The 14385-nt window shown below is 33.7% G+C and overlaps 1 protein-coding gene across 2 annotated transcripts in view; it reads right to left on the minus strand.

The window, feature by feature from the left end:
* Window positions 1-14385, minus strand: part of LOC114327113 (equilibrative nucleoside transporter 4) — a 70011-nt gene that overhangs the window by 27382 nt on the left and 28244 nt on the right. For both annotated transcript variants that reach the window (XM_050655329.1, XM_028275615.2), the window contains 2 exons: window positions 10431-10657; window positions 3867-4071 (listed from right to left, as the gene is read on the minus strand). In XM_050655329.1, the coding sequence (XP_050511286.1) occupies window positions 3867-4071; window positions 10431-10657 (432 nt within the window). The remainder of the gene's footprint in view (window positions 1-3866; window positions 4072-10430; window positions 10658-14385) is intronic.

The following is a 14385-nucleotide window of genomic DNA, read 5'->3' on the forward strand; positions in this document are numbered from 1 at the left end:
CTCTATCGCGCATACTGTTTCTCCTATTTTTGTTGCACTTCTTAGTTTTATTTGTGTTTGCAACTCTTGGGCTATGAAATTTTCCATTTCTTCTTTTAATTTCTTATCATCATTTGTTTGTACTTTCAACCCAGTTACGATCAAGCTTTTCTTTTTGCTAAATTTCTCCAGTTGCTCCATTCTTTCATGTAGCAATTTTACTTCTTTTTTTAGTTTTTGATTCTCTACTTTTACATCCATTAACTCTTTATTGGTTTGTTGTTGTTCTTTTCTTATTTGTTTTATTTCCTGAAGCATTTCATCATTTTTATTCATGAGCTCTCTCATCATCGTAATCATAACATTTTCCATGTCTTCATTTTTTTCGTTGCCTGCTTTGCTTGGTGACCGTTTTGTAATTTTACTTCTATTAAAACAATCATCCAAGTTTTCTCTTTTGCGTTTCGTTTCGTCATCGGTTTCACTTCCTGTGTCATTATCCTTTCTTTCCATTTTCTAAAAGTGCCCCGCTAAATGTTACAATTAGAAAAATCTGTATAGAATACAATATAAAATATAAGGTTAGTTTAAAAAAATAAACCTATATTAGACACAATCTATAAACTTAATTTAGAAATTAACTTTAAGCCAGTTCGTAATCACCGTAAAAATTAAAATTATTGATTTTTAATTCTCGCACTATTTTAGATTTATTTTATAAGTCCGACTCTGCACTGCGAAAATAAATCAAGTCTGTTTGACCCATCAAAACTTGAATTTCTTATCAGTGGTTTTATTTTATGTATTTATATTGTTCGAATAATTATTGGCATCTAAAATACCTGTTTACAGTAAATAATGGAGAGATCTTACTTTTTCGATGCTTTGGACGATTTATTTTCACTCACTAGTGCACTTGTACTTTTATTTACACACTGTGTTAACTTGGCGATTTATCTATTCGTAATTCCAATGGAAATTGGATTATTCACGGAACAGACGTTAATCAACCTCACAATTTGCCTACCAGGACCGTTCTTCCAAAATACATAAGTAGTATGTAATATTTTATTTACATAATTTGATTACCATCAAAATTTCTATCAATATTCACCTAATATATTGTCTTCTTCCTCTATGTTTTGTTGTATTTTTTCAATTCTAAATCATTTCAATTCAAAATCAAAATAATTTGATTTACATAAGTTAAAAATGTCAAAAAGTTAATCTGTTTAGTTAGACGATCTTCGCACATAATGACAAGCTGTCTCTGTGGCGAAGTTTTAATGCGGGTGAATCCCAATACAACGCAAATACCAGCCGCGTGGTAAGTTGGTTCGAATCCCAATAGAAACTTTTATTTTTTTATTTTTTTTATACATTTTATGATTGTAAGTATATTTATTATATAATTTTATTTTCGGAAAATACGTATTTAGTTAAAAAATTTTCCGACAATTAATGTTCAGAAATCATTTGTGGCATTTTTAATGTGTTTTTTGGCACTGTTTTAATAAAAATGTTTGAGAAGTAGTAAGTATAAATTAATTTAATATTTAAATAAAATATAAATAAAAAGTATATTAATTTCGTTTATAATCATATAATCATATAATCATATAATAGAAGTATAACTTCTTACGTGCGTACAAAGTACACACACATTCTTTTTTTTTTCTTAAACGTACCTAACTTTTTTATTATCCAACATCACTAGCAAATGAGTCAAAAAAGAAAATGTTAATAAAGCCTAATCCTACAATTGAATTTTAATTTAAATATTTTTTATATGCTAGAATACTCCACAGGGTGTTCCGAACTTTAAGAAAAAACACAGTATGATTGTTACACCCGGTATAAAATGACCTTTACCTGTATAGCAACAATAATATTACATCGATTCTCTTAAATAATAAGGCTATAACATACTAAAAAATCACTCAAATCGGACAACAGGTTTAGGAAATTCCACGTGTACAATTATTCAGCAAGTGAGTCGATTATTTTGCTCTCAAGTGTATTTTAATAACTTTATGTAACAAATTTTGCTTAGAATTTGTCCCACTGTCTAATTTTGGGGATATTTTTAATAAAATAATTTTCACCCTCGAGAAGGGGTGGCATCCACCCCCAGGGTAAAAGCGAAAGTTGACACCATGTCACCTTTGTTCCTTGAGATATTCTCTAGCTACTCACCAATTTTCATGCAAATCCATGGAGGTTCAACGAAATTGGAGGTAATAGCTCATATCCACATTCAGTGACTGCTCTAACTCTTCTTTATGTCAATTGGTGATTTTATTGTGATATCCACATGACCCTTTAAGTGAATGCATTCATGTACGAATGATGTATCTTGGTCGTTTTTATTTTGTATCACATTTTCAGCTTCTTTAATAATTTCTTCATTGCTTAATTTTGGCAAATCTGCATGTTAATAATTCGAAAACGTTGATAAATAAGTCGATAAGATTCCAGATGTCTATTCAGGTGTCTTATCAGAGTGTCGATTATAATATAGAATATGTGGATTTTCATCTCTCATCACTATCTGAAAAGTTTAGTTCATCATCGGCCTCCTCGTCAAATTGAATTTTTCTTTTTCTCTTTCTTATTTCTTTAATATGTTTTATTTGCGCACAATGAGCTTCATACTCTTTAATGACAGAACCCAGATCCATAATTTTTATATACAAATATTTTTTGTACAGTATTCTTGCCGCCCTCTCATAAGTGCCGCCCTAGGCAACTGCCTTTATTGCCTAAAGAATAAAGCTACCCTGCTGCCGGTATCGGCCCAAAACGAAATAACATAATGGCATGGATGCCGTGGTAGCATCTGCTAGAGACGAATGAAAGTTTTACTTTTAGTATTAACAATATCAAAAATGACACTTTATTAGAAGTAATCTTCTGGTTACACCATTCTAAAATTTGCAAGCCAACGAACTGCCGGAGCTAAGTAGGCCGAGGAGATCTATCAAGTTGCATCTCACTTCCCGCCTGTGTCCGGCATAGGTTATTCAATACCTATATCAGAAAAATTATAAATCTGGCAACACTGAAAGCATCAAATTTGAAATCTTCATATTTCAGAATAGGATTATGTATCAGAATAACAATCAGAAGAGGTATCATGATTTTTGTACAATTCGGATTTTCGGATCATCCATTTAAGGGATAATTAGGTGTTTTCAGACTTTTGGCCCTACTTCTTCTTCTTCTTCGTCTAGCCATTCACGTCCACATCTGAACATAAGCCTCTTCAAGTCTTCCTTTCCATTGTTTTTTGTTGTACGCTACTTGTAACCAATTTTTCCCGGCAGTCCGTTTCAGATCATCCGTCCATTTCATAGGAGGTCTGCCTCTAGGTCTTTTGTGTTGGTATGGTCTCCATAGGTAGACTTTTGGCCCACTCTGCATATAATACGGAGATTATTTTGTAAGGGAATACAGAATGGATTCTTAGAACCTCTCGAGTATTTGGTCATAAGTAGAAAAAAATATACATAATTAGCTACCTGTATGAATATAAATATAATTTTGTATCAGTATAAATAAAACAATACGGTATAAGTCGGTCATGACGGCTCAGTTGAATGAGGCGCAGTCGATCGACAAGTTTAGTGTATTTGCGATGGAGGTTCGAGCCTCAGATCATTTGACATTAATAAAAGGCCAACGTCGTAGTATAAAATTCAATAGAATCTACGACTTGGCTTGGAATAAACTGGTGTCTGATCGGCCTATGGAGGAGCGGTACGGCAAGGGATAAGGGCTTGCGGCTTGGTGATACTCCTTCATAGATCCCTACAGAAGGGCGTTAACGCCTAATAACGATGTATATAATCCATAAATAAAAGAATAAATAAATGTATTTTACAAACCTTTAAAGGAAGACCATCCGAACCGATCATTATTGGTTACAGTTATACCACCAGTAATGAGTACATCTTCAACTTTATATGTGGGTCTTATCCCTGAATCCGTAGGTTCGTAAACGGGATTGGCAAAGCTCATTACATTTGAGGTAGCTGGTGGAGGACTTGTCTGGATCTTTAAAATACCGTATCTCGAGTCCTGTATCTCTATCTGAAAATAAAATTAATTTTATCATATGTAAAGAGAAATATGGAATAATGTAGCAAATTTATGGTTGACATATGACACTTGACCGGAAAGCCTATGTTCTATCCTCTTTTTTATCTTAAAAGCAATTTTTTAAAGACATTGTGATATGTTATAATATTATGACTGTGCTATATTTACAGGTGTTAGTATTTTTATCTACTTCTTTCTAGTCTGAATCTACTGACACTGGCTTAGTCAAATTTAAATATTAAGTTAAAGTTAAATAGTTAAAAAATAAGTTAAATAGTCTTTAGTATTCTTTTTTATGTCATGCTTTCCACAGAATATGTTGGCTCCACAGAAATATTTTTAACCATTTCCAGAAATTACCAGAATTACCAGAAATAATTCACCACTTTAAGAAGTTTCCCTCTGATCTTTACAAGATTGTCTCTTCTAGTTTCATACTTGTTAAAAAATTTCTAATTAACTATTTTGTTCATTTTCTAGATTTTGCTCTTTTTCTCATAATTTCTTATTTGTTATTTAAGTATTTTCCTTCATTGATGATTTTTTGTCCTCCTTCAGTATTTTGAAAACACATTTTAATACTGTAATTCTATATGTTTCTTCTTTTTTATTTAATATCCATGAATACCGGCACTTATTAGTATTTTTATATTTTCTTGTTATTTTACAGTCTCATTGATTACGTTCGTGTTAAAAAGTCAGTGCTTTTATCTAGCTCTTTGAAATTCGCTGTAGAATTCTTATATTTATATACATCATTTAGATCTTCAGGCCTGGAAGGCCCGTGGTTTGGTTTACTCTTATTTTCCATTATCTCCTGCTTGCTGCTTTGTTTTTCCAGTTTGTGATTTTAAATTCTTCTATGTCTCTTTCAACATTGTTCTTCCATCTGGTTTTCGGTCTACCTTTCTTCTTCTTTTCTCCTATTTCTCTCGTTAGTATTCTTTTATGAAGTTTCGTGTTTGGCATACTTTGGATATGTACCAATCATCTCAGTCTTTGTGATTTTATGATCCCTACTATATTCGGTTCTCTCTAGTTCTACATTTGGCCTTTTTATCCACATTTCATTCCATAGCTTTCCTTCCAATATTTTCCTGAGAACTTTTCTTTCCCACACTCAGGATGACTTGCTTAGATTTAGTCATCGTCCATGTTTCACTGGCATATAATACTATAGGCCTTATCACCTGTCTTATATATTCTTATGTTAGCCCTTCTAGATATGTTCTTACTTTTTAATAAGTTGTTAGAACAAAGATACAACGATTATCAGCCATAATTCTCGTTTATATTTCTTCTCTCATATGTGGTCTCCTAGTGAATATCGCTCCTAGATATTGGAATCTTTCTACTTCTTCGAATTTATATATTTTTCCTTCGAAGCTTGAGCCTCAAAGCTTTCCCTTGAGCTGACTGTCAGGTATGGTCTCTGTATGTATTCTCGTTCTGCCCATTCCATTTTAGTCTTTTATTTGTTTATTTATATCCCTTTCTTTCTCGCTATCGCCTCTAGTCTTTTTAGTATTTCTATTTATTCTTGTTTACTTCTGGCTCTCAGTACTATATCATCAGCGAATGCTAAGCATTGGTGTTTTCGTTGATATATTAGTCTGTCCTGTTAATTTCGGCTTCTCTAATGACAATTTCAAGAAGGATATTCAACAACAATGATGACAGTGGGTCTCCTTGTCGCACCTCTTCACTGACCTTAAACTTATTTTATTTTAACCCTATTCTCTGTTTCTTTGAGTGTCACTTTTATCATTTTTATTAATTTTTCACTAATTCAAATTTCACATAGTGTCTTATATAATATATATATATATATATATATATATATATATATATTTCGTTTCGTTTTACTCTGTCAAAATCTTGTTTAAACTCGATGAATAGGGCAACTGTAGATTTTCCGTATTCGTAGCTTTCCGCTTGTAATTCAGGCAGCAGGAAAATTTGATCCACTGTGCTGCGTCCTCTTCTGAATCCACATTGATATTCTCCTATGTCATATCTTTTCTGTTATCTAGAATTCTTAGTTCATTTTATTTGAGTTTGTTCTTTTTTTTAACAATCTATATAAATTCTCACGTAGAAAAGCAATTGCTATGATCCGTAGTTAGTATTATGTATTGAGACTTAAAATTTTTTATTATTGAGCTTTACCTACATCTTACCTACATCTTACCGTGCCTCGCAGAGTACGTTAAAGACGGATTTATGTTAGGACGGGGACGTGGACGACACAACTGTCTTACGGGGCTCATCTAAACATTCCGTATACGTATTTGGAACCTAGGAGTTTTCTATTGGTTCGCAGCACGCGGTCATATTTTAACCAATAGGCGGCGAGGTCCCAAACGCATATACGGAATGTTATTCGGTTCCAAATTCATATACGGAATGTTAAATATTCGTACACTGAAAAAGATAAGTTTTTATTAGAGTCTGTTAAAAGGAGATTCATTTTAAAATACTTGTTACTGTATTATTAAATAAAAATAAAACAGTTATAGTATTTGGAATGTTATTTGGTGCGAAATTAATATACGGTATGTTAAATATTCGTAGAACAAAAAGACGATTTTTATTAAAGCCAATTAAAATGAGACTGGTTTTTAATAATATACATATTATGCAACGAGCATTTAATGATGGTCATTATGAAGCGAGTATAAGGGATACGAAACGAGCCGCCTAACGGCGAGTTGCGTATAGAGTACGAGCTTCATATTGATAATTAAATGCAAGTTGTTTACACGATTTTTTCTATGATCATTCACAAAAAAATATATAAATTCATTAATTTTGTAACGCAAACAAATTAAGTAGTTTGTCAGTCTGACAGTTTGTTTACATATTGAGAACTGTCAAAGAGTATTATTTAATTCGCCATTGGTTACTGCGCGTGTGCCATCTTGATCGCGAATGTCTTATCGCGATTCTTTTGGTTAAAAATCTGTATCCTAATGAAAATATGTACCATAATGAAGTTCATTATGATACAGGTAGTGACATCATAATTAATATATTACAGTATGAGAATAGAAAAATTATTGTTAATGTATTATTAAAGATCCACAAGGAAAAAGGTTTTCCTGTAGTTGGCTGTATACCATATAATACAAAAAAAACGAATAAAGTCCTTTATAAAAAGTCTATATTTAAAATCCCTAAAAAGGGCTACATCACAGAACTAGTTTTAGATTGATTGGCCAATCATCATTAGTGCATTCCTAAAATGAACATAACCTGATAAAATGATGCAAAGGTTCTAAAATGTTGACTACCTTTAAAAAAAGTCGTAGGTTATACCTACTCACGTATCCTTACCATGCTAACCACCAAAATATAATATTACAAATTTTATTTACATATATTACATAATTACAAATATTTTGGTGGTTAGCATGTAAGATCACGTGAGTATAACGTACAACTTTTTTTAACCGTAGTCAAAATTTTAAAACCTTTGCACCATTTTATAAGGTTATATTCATTTTAGGAAAGCACTGATGATGATTGGTCAACCAATCGAAAACTAGTTCTGTGATGTAGCCCTTTTTAGGGATTTTAAATATAGACCTTTTATAAAGGACTTTATTCGTTTTTTTGTATTATATGGTATACAGCCAACTACAAGAAAACCTTTTTCCTTATGGATCTTTAATAATATATTAACAATAATTTTTCTATTCTCATACTATAATATATCAATTATGATGTCACTACCTGTATCATAATGAACTTCATTATGATACAGATTTTCAATATGATACAGATTTTTAACAAATAGAATCGCGATATGACATTTGCGATCAAGATGGCACACGCGCAGTAACCAATGGCGAGTCAAATATATACGCTTTGACAGTTCTCAATATGTAAACAAACTGTCAGACTGACAAACTACTTAATTTGTTTGCGTTACAAAATTAATAAAGGTGAATATATTTTTTTTGTGAACGATCATAGAAAAAATCGTGTATACAACTTGCATTTAATTATCATTATGAAGTTCGTACTCTATACGAAACTCGCCGCTAGGCGGCTCGTTACGTATCCCTTATATTCGCTTTATAATGACCATCATTAAATGCTCGTTGTATAATATACTATTAAAAACCAGTCTCATTTTAACTGGCTTTAATAAAAATCGTCTTTTTGTTCTACGAATATTTAACATACCGTATATGAATTTTGCACCAAATAACATTCCCAATACTATAATTGTTTTATTTTTATTTAATAATACAGTAACAAGTATTTTAAAATTAATCTCCTTTTAACAGACTCTAATAAAAACTTATCTTTTTCGGTGTACGAGTATTTAACATTCCGTATATGAATTTGGAACCGAATAACATTCCGTATATGCGTTGGGGACCTCGCCGCCTATTGGTTAAAACAGGGGTTCCCAACCGGTGGTACGCGTACCACTGGTGGTACGCGTCGCGTGGGTGAAACAAGCGATTACGATGGGCTTTTGTGTACGGAAGTACACATTTCACACTTTCATCCCAGCACAAGTTTTCGCCCATTTCTTTAAAATGAGGTCAGAAGTTTTAATGCTTTTAATTAAAAAAAATAATGCCAGACTCAACACGCTGAACATGGGGCCTCAGAGAGCAAACACAGCACCCTTCACAGCCAATGAGAAAGTAAACTACTTCAAGAAAAAGTTGGTTCATTTATGTTCTCAAATACAGGACAAGGATGCCTCTACATTTCCGACGGTGTCATAATTTTTTGACGAAAACGAAATATGTCCAATACCAGATGTGGTTGCTAATATATTTATCTTCACTTGGAATCTATTCAAGAATGTTTTAATAAATATTTCTCTGAAGATTATTCCAAACTTGACTGAACTATAAATCCTTTTGCAGGAACACCACCAAATGAGTTAGAATTACAGGATTTACAGGAAACATTCATCGATATCACAGAAAACAGTTTTAAAGAGAAATCCTTAATTGACTTCTGGATAAAATATACGGGCCCGAATAGCTCAGGCGGTAGATGTCTGACTTCCACGCAGGTAGGCTGGGGTTCGAAACCAAGCGCGCGCCGGCGAGAACATCTAGACATTTTTAAAAATGTCTATAGGTCCCAGGTAGACTCAGCCTGAATAAAATTATTACTTTGGGTAAAAACCAGGGGTAATAATAGGCGGTTTAACAGTAGCACTGGCCCTGTTACCTTCCTTGTATACCGTAGGACCTAGAGATAGCAGACTACCCTGCTATAATTCCAAGCCGCTTAGCGGTATAAAACGGAAGACTACTATTACAGTAGACTCCCTCTATAACGAGAACTGAAATGGCGGACTAATTACCTTGTTATAATAAGCGAATATTATATCAGACAACAATAATATTATGCATACCACCACTAAGGAAATGTTTTGATACCTTTTACATAGTTTATTAGGTGTCGATGGTCGACTTCAACAATGAAAAACTTGTCCATCGTACATTGTAAATTTACTACAATATTCAATATCGGTCCATAGATAAACAGGAAAGAAGAAGTTTATTACAGCACTGTCCGCGGCAAACATACAGATGTTGGGCATTCCTGTATACAGGTAGTTGGAGTATTTATTTATAGCCATCACCATGCCAAAACAGGTAAAGAACCATATTGTTCGATTTCATTTTTCCTTGTTATAACCAAATATGCCTCGTTATAGAGGTGTTATAGTTCAATAGAAATTTTTTGGAACATCTAGTGTACCTCGTTATAAGCGAAACCTCGTAATACCCGTGTTCGTTATAAAGAGAGTCTACTGTATTATAATATAAAACAAGTCAATGGACATATTTCTGATAGCAAATATGTTTTCTTCTAAAAAAATAGGGGGGCTTCCTTCCATTCCATGCCCCCTCCTCCCAAACCGATGTTTGGTGGTACGCCAAAATCTTCAAAATAATCAGGTGGTACTCAGTTGCTAGAAGGTTGGGAACCCCTGGGTTAAAATATGACCGCGTGCTGCAACGAACCAATAGAAAACTCCTAGGTTCCAAATACATATACGGAATGTTTAGATGCTTACGGGGCACGTTGAAGATCGTCTGATATGAAAAGTATTGGCTAGTTTATGTTACAACGGTACGGAGCGACAACGTGGCGGAGTGACAACGGAACTGGGAGGTGCGCTTTCTATTGTTCTACTACTTGTATCGTGCATGCCACTAGTTACTTGAAACAGGGTTAAAGATGTAAATGGCGCCGGAACCTGTCCGAAAGGATCTCCCCGGCAAAAATCCCATACGATATTATTATCATTACCTACATCTTCAAAACAAGTATTAAAATTGATAAACTAATCAATTTGAACTTACCAGTCCAGCATCCTCTCTTGGCTCAAGCGTTATTTTGGTTTTCTCTCTTTCACACAGTCCTAAATAAAATTGTACAAAGTCAGTCTTTCTTATACGGGGATATATTACAGCACACAATCCTACTATAGTTATTGATACCATTAAAAAGTCTATGGTGCTCTGGCGCAAATCTTTTATAAAAAATCTTGTCGTGATTCTTACAAGAGACGTACCGACGCCAGCTACACCTAAAAATAATAATTTGAAGTAATTAACTTGTTTTAAAATAACAACGAACAATAAGAGAACATTGTGACAAATCAAATTAAAGTGTAGTTCGTAATGGTGGAAGCATTGGACGGGAATCGGCGAAAGTCCTCCGAAGTGACCAAGAGTGGGTCAATAGGTCGGAAAGGTTATGGCCACTGTATTTTGGGATTTGAAAGGCATAATTTTAATTGGCTACCTTGTGTTACGGTTTTTTTTAAACCTTCGCAATTCATTTATATGTATATGTTATACTGAAAGATATTTAAATATTTTAAAACCCGCTGGTTACGCCTATGGTAGTTCCTATAAAACAGTTGGTTCGTTCGCAAAAAGGTTCTGTTCTGTTGATTTGTTTATGAATGGTTTGAGAACGTAGAAATATGCTGTCTTTCTCTCGTTCACAGGTTGTGCTAAGGTTCTTGTCACGTAACTGAATCATTCAGTGGTTCCGTGCTTGAATGATTGGTCTGAGTTGGAACTACAGGAGAAATATACAGCCCCAAGTCCGTCACTGGCACAAGCTCCTCGAGACGATAAGTTTCCATAAACTTGGGCTGTATTATTTTTGCCGATGGAAAGGGATTAGCAAAATTTCACCCCTTTGCAATCCGACCTCGTTCCAGAACAATCGAAGACAGACCGGATGTCATCCGTCTTTGCTTAATGTCATTCGATCTGAGTTCCAACTCAGACGAACCATTCAAGCACGGAACCACTGATTGATTCAGTTACGTGACAAGAACCTATGCACAACCTGTGAACGAGAGAAAGACAGCATAGTTTTACGTTCTCAAACCATTCCTAAACAAATCAACAGAACAGAACCCTTTTGCGAACGAACCAACTGTTTTATAAGAACTACCATAGGCGTAACCAGGGAATTTTAAAATACACTGAGCGGCACAAAAAATGGCCACCCCACAAAATAGGTAATTTTTGACGTCGTGAATTTTCTAAATCTGTTGTCCGATTTAAGTGATTTTTTTAACATTTTATAGCCTTATTCTTTAACAATATCGCTGTAATAAAATTATTGCTAGACAGGTAAATGATCATTGTATACCGGGTGTACCAATCAAACTGTGTCTTATTCTCAAAGTTCACCACACCCTGTGTAATATTCTAGCGTTTATAAAATATTGAAATTAAAACCCAACTATAGCCGCAGGTTTTCTTAACATTCTGTTTTTTGATTCATTCGCTTATGTTGGATAATAAAAAAGTTAGGTACTTTAACAACTAGCAATGTTCTTCATTAATACAGGGTGTTTCTAAATAAGTGCGACAAATTTTAAGGGACAAATCTGCATAAAAAAATAATGGCAGTTTGCTTTATAAACACATGTCGGCAAATGCTTCGTTTCCGAGATACTGGATGTTGAATTATTTTCTTACAAACTGACGATTTATTTATTGCTCTAAAACCGGTTGCGATATGAAAATGAAATTTGGTAGGTTTTAAGATACAGTTATTGCACATTTTTTGACATACAACTAAGAATTTTATATTCACCATTGGCGTCCATGCGGGTAATATTACCCGTCATATTACCCGTATGCGTGCCAATGGAGAATATAAAATCCTTAATTGCATGTCAAAAAATGTGCAATAACTGTATCTTAAAACCTACCAAATTTCATTTACATATCTCGACCGGTTTTAGAGCAATAAATAAATCGTCAGTTTGTAAGAATACAGCCATTCAAGCAGTAGGGACGACAAGTAAAGAGGCGACCAACAAGGTCCAAATAGCAGTTAACCAAATCTATAAGTGGACACAAAAATGGAGAATCAGGCTAAATGAAGCTAAATCTGTCCATGTTAATTTCACCAACAAAAAAATACAATATATTCCAGTTAAAATCAACAATATCCAAGTACCATATGCAGATACTGCTAAGTATTTGGGCATAACATTAGATGCAAAACTACGCTGGAAGGTGCACGTTAAGAAAAAAAGGGAAGAACTAAATATAAGATATAAAAAAATGTATTGGCTAATTGGAAGAAACTCCACATTGTCGATGCATAATAAGTTACTAATTTACAAACAAATATTGAGACCTGTATGGACTTATGGATGCCCACTATGGGGGTGTACTAGACCAAGTAATATAACAGTAATACAAAGATTCCAGAACAAAATACTAAGAAATATTGTAGATGCTCCTTGGTATGTTACAAACAGTGATATCCATAAGGACCTAGGAATGAAAACTGTGGATATAATCATCAAGAAGATGGCAGGAAGTCACGAGCAACGACTTCACATGCACGAGAATATTGAGGCAATCCAGCTCCTCGATACTACTGGGCAAGTTAGAAGACTGAAGAGGACAAAACCTTATGAACTAGTTTAAGTGATAGGTGATAGTGAAAAGCAGAGCATAGTGCTTGTGCGCGTTAGTGTGTATGCTAGAATAGTGCACTATCTTGTTAGGTTAGATAAGAGACGCTATGGGGGTAAGCTCTTAATTTTAAGGAACAGTAATAATTTAGGTTAGATTAAAATTGCTCATTGGTCAAGTATGACCAGATTGTAATTGTAATAAACATCATCGTAGTGATGATTATGGGAAAAAAAGTTTGTAAGAAAATAATTCAACATCCAGTATCTCGCAAACGAAGCATTTGCCGACATGTGTTAATAAAGCAAACGGCCATTATTTTTTTATGCAGATTTGCCCCTTAAAGTTTGTCGCACTTATTTAGAAACTCCCTGTATTAATGAAGAACATGGCTAGTTGTTAAAGTACCTAACTTTTTTATTATCCAACATAAGCGAATGAATCACAAAACAGAATGTTCAGAAAACCTGCGGCTATAGTTGGGTTTTAATTTCAATATTTTATAAATGCTAGAATATTACACAGGGTGTGGTGAACTTTGAGAATAAAACACAGTTTGATTGGTACACCCGGTATACAATGATCATTTAACTGTCTAGCAATAATTTTATTACACCGACATTGTTAAAGAATAAATCTATAAAATGTTAAAAAAATCACTTAAATCGGACAACAGATTTAGAAAATTCACGACATCAAAAATTACCCATTTTGTGGGGTGGCCATTTTTTGTGCCGCTCAGTGTATTTAAATATCTTTCAGTTTAACATATATAAATGAATTGTGAAGGTTTAAAAAAACCGTACACTTGATAAAGGTAAAACCATCAATAGCCTTTAGTATTGTGCATTGTTGGATAAATTGAAGCATAAACTCGGTAAGAAAGGGCCACTTATGCGAAAATAAAGTATTGTTATTCTCGCTGACAAGAACGTTAAGATAATGACAAAAATTTATGAGTTGAACTTAGAATTGCTTTCTCGTTCAGTTAATTCTCCTGATTTGGCCCCGTCCGATTATTATGTGTTCCTAAATCGGAAGGAATTGTATTATTCGGACGACATACAAACGTTGGAAAATCGCTGGAATCGTTGTATTGAATTTTCTGGAACAACATGATTTTCATTGCAAAAGTAGATTACTTATCAAACACTTAGTACATCGGTGGCATTCCTAACCCTAACACTTTCAGTACCAAAAGACTATTTTAGGCAGATAATACAATCTCATTTTTAGGAGACTAAAGAAGACTAAGACTAAGAACTCAAGACCAGAAAATAACTCTCTTGCGAAACCCATTTACCATCGAAGAGCTCAAAAATGGCATTGACTATATGAAAAATGGAAAATCACCTGG

Source organism: Diabrotica virgifera, chromosome 7, assembly GCF_917563875.1.
Source record: "Diabrotica virgifera virgifera chromosome 7, PGI_DIABVI_V3a".
Lineage (NCBI taxonomy): Eukaryota > Metazoa > Arthropoda > Insecta > Coleoptera > Chrysomelidae > Diabrotica > Diabrotica virgifera.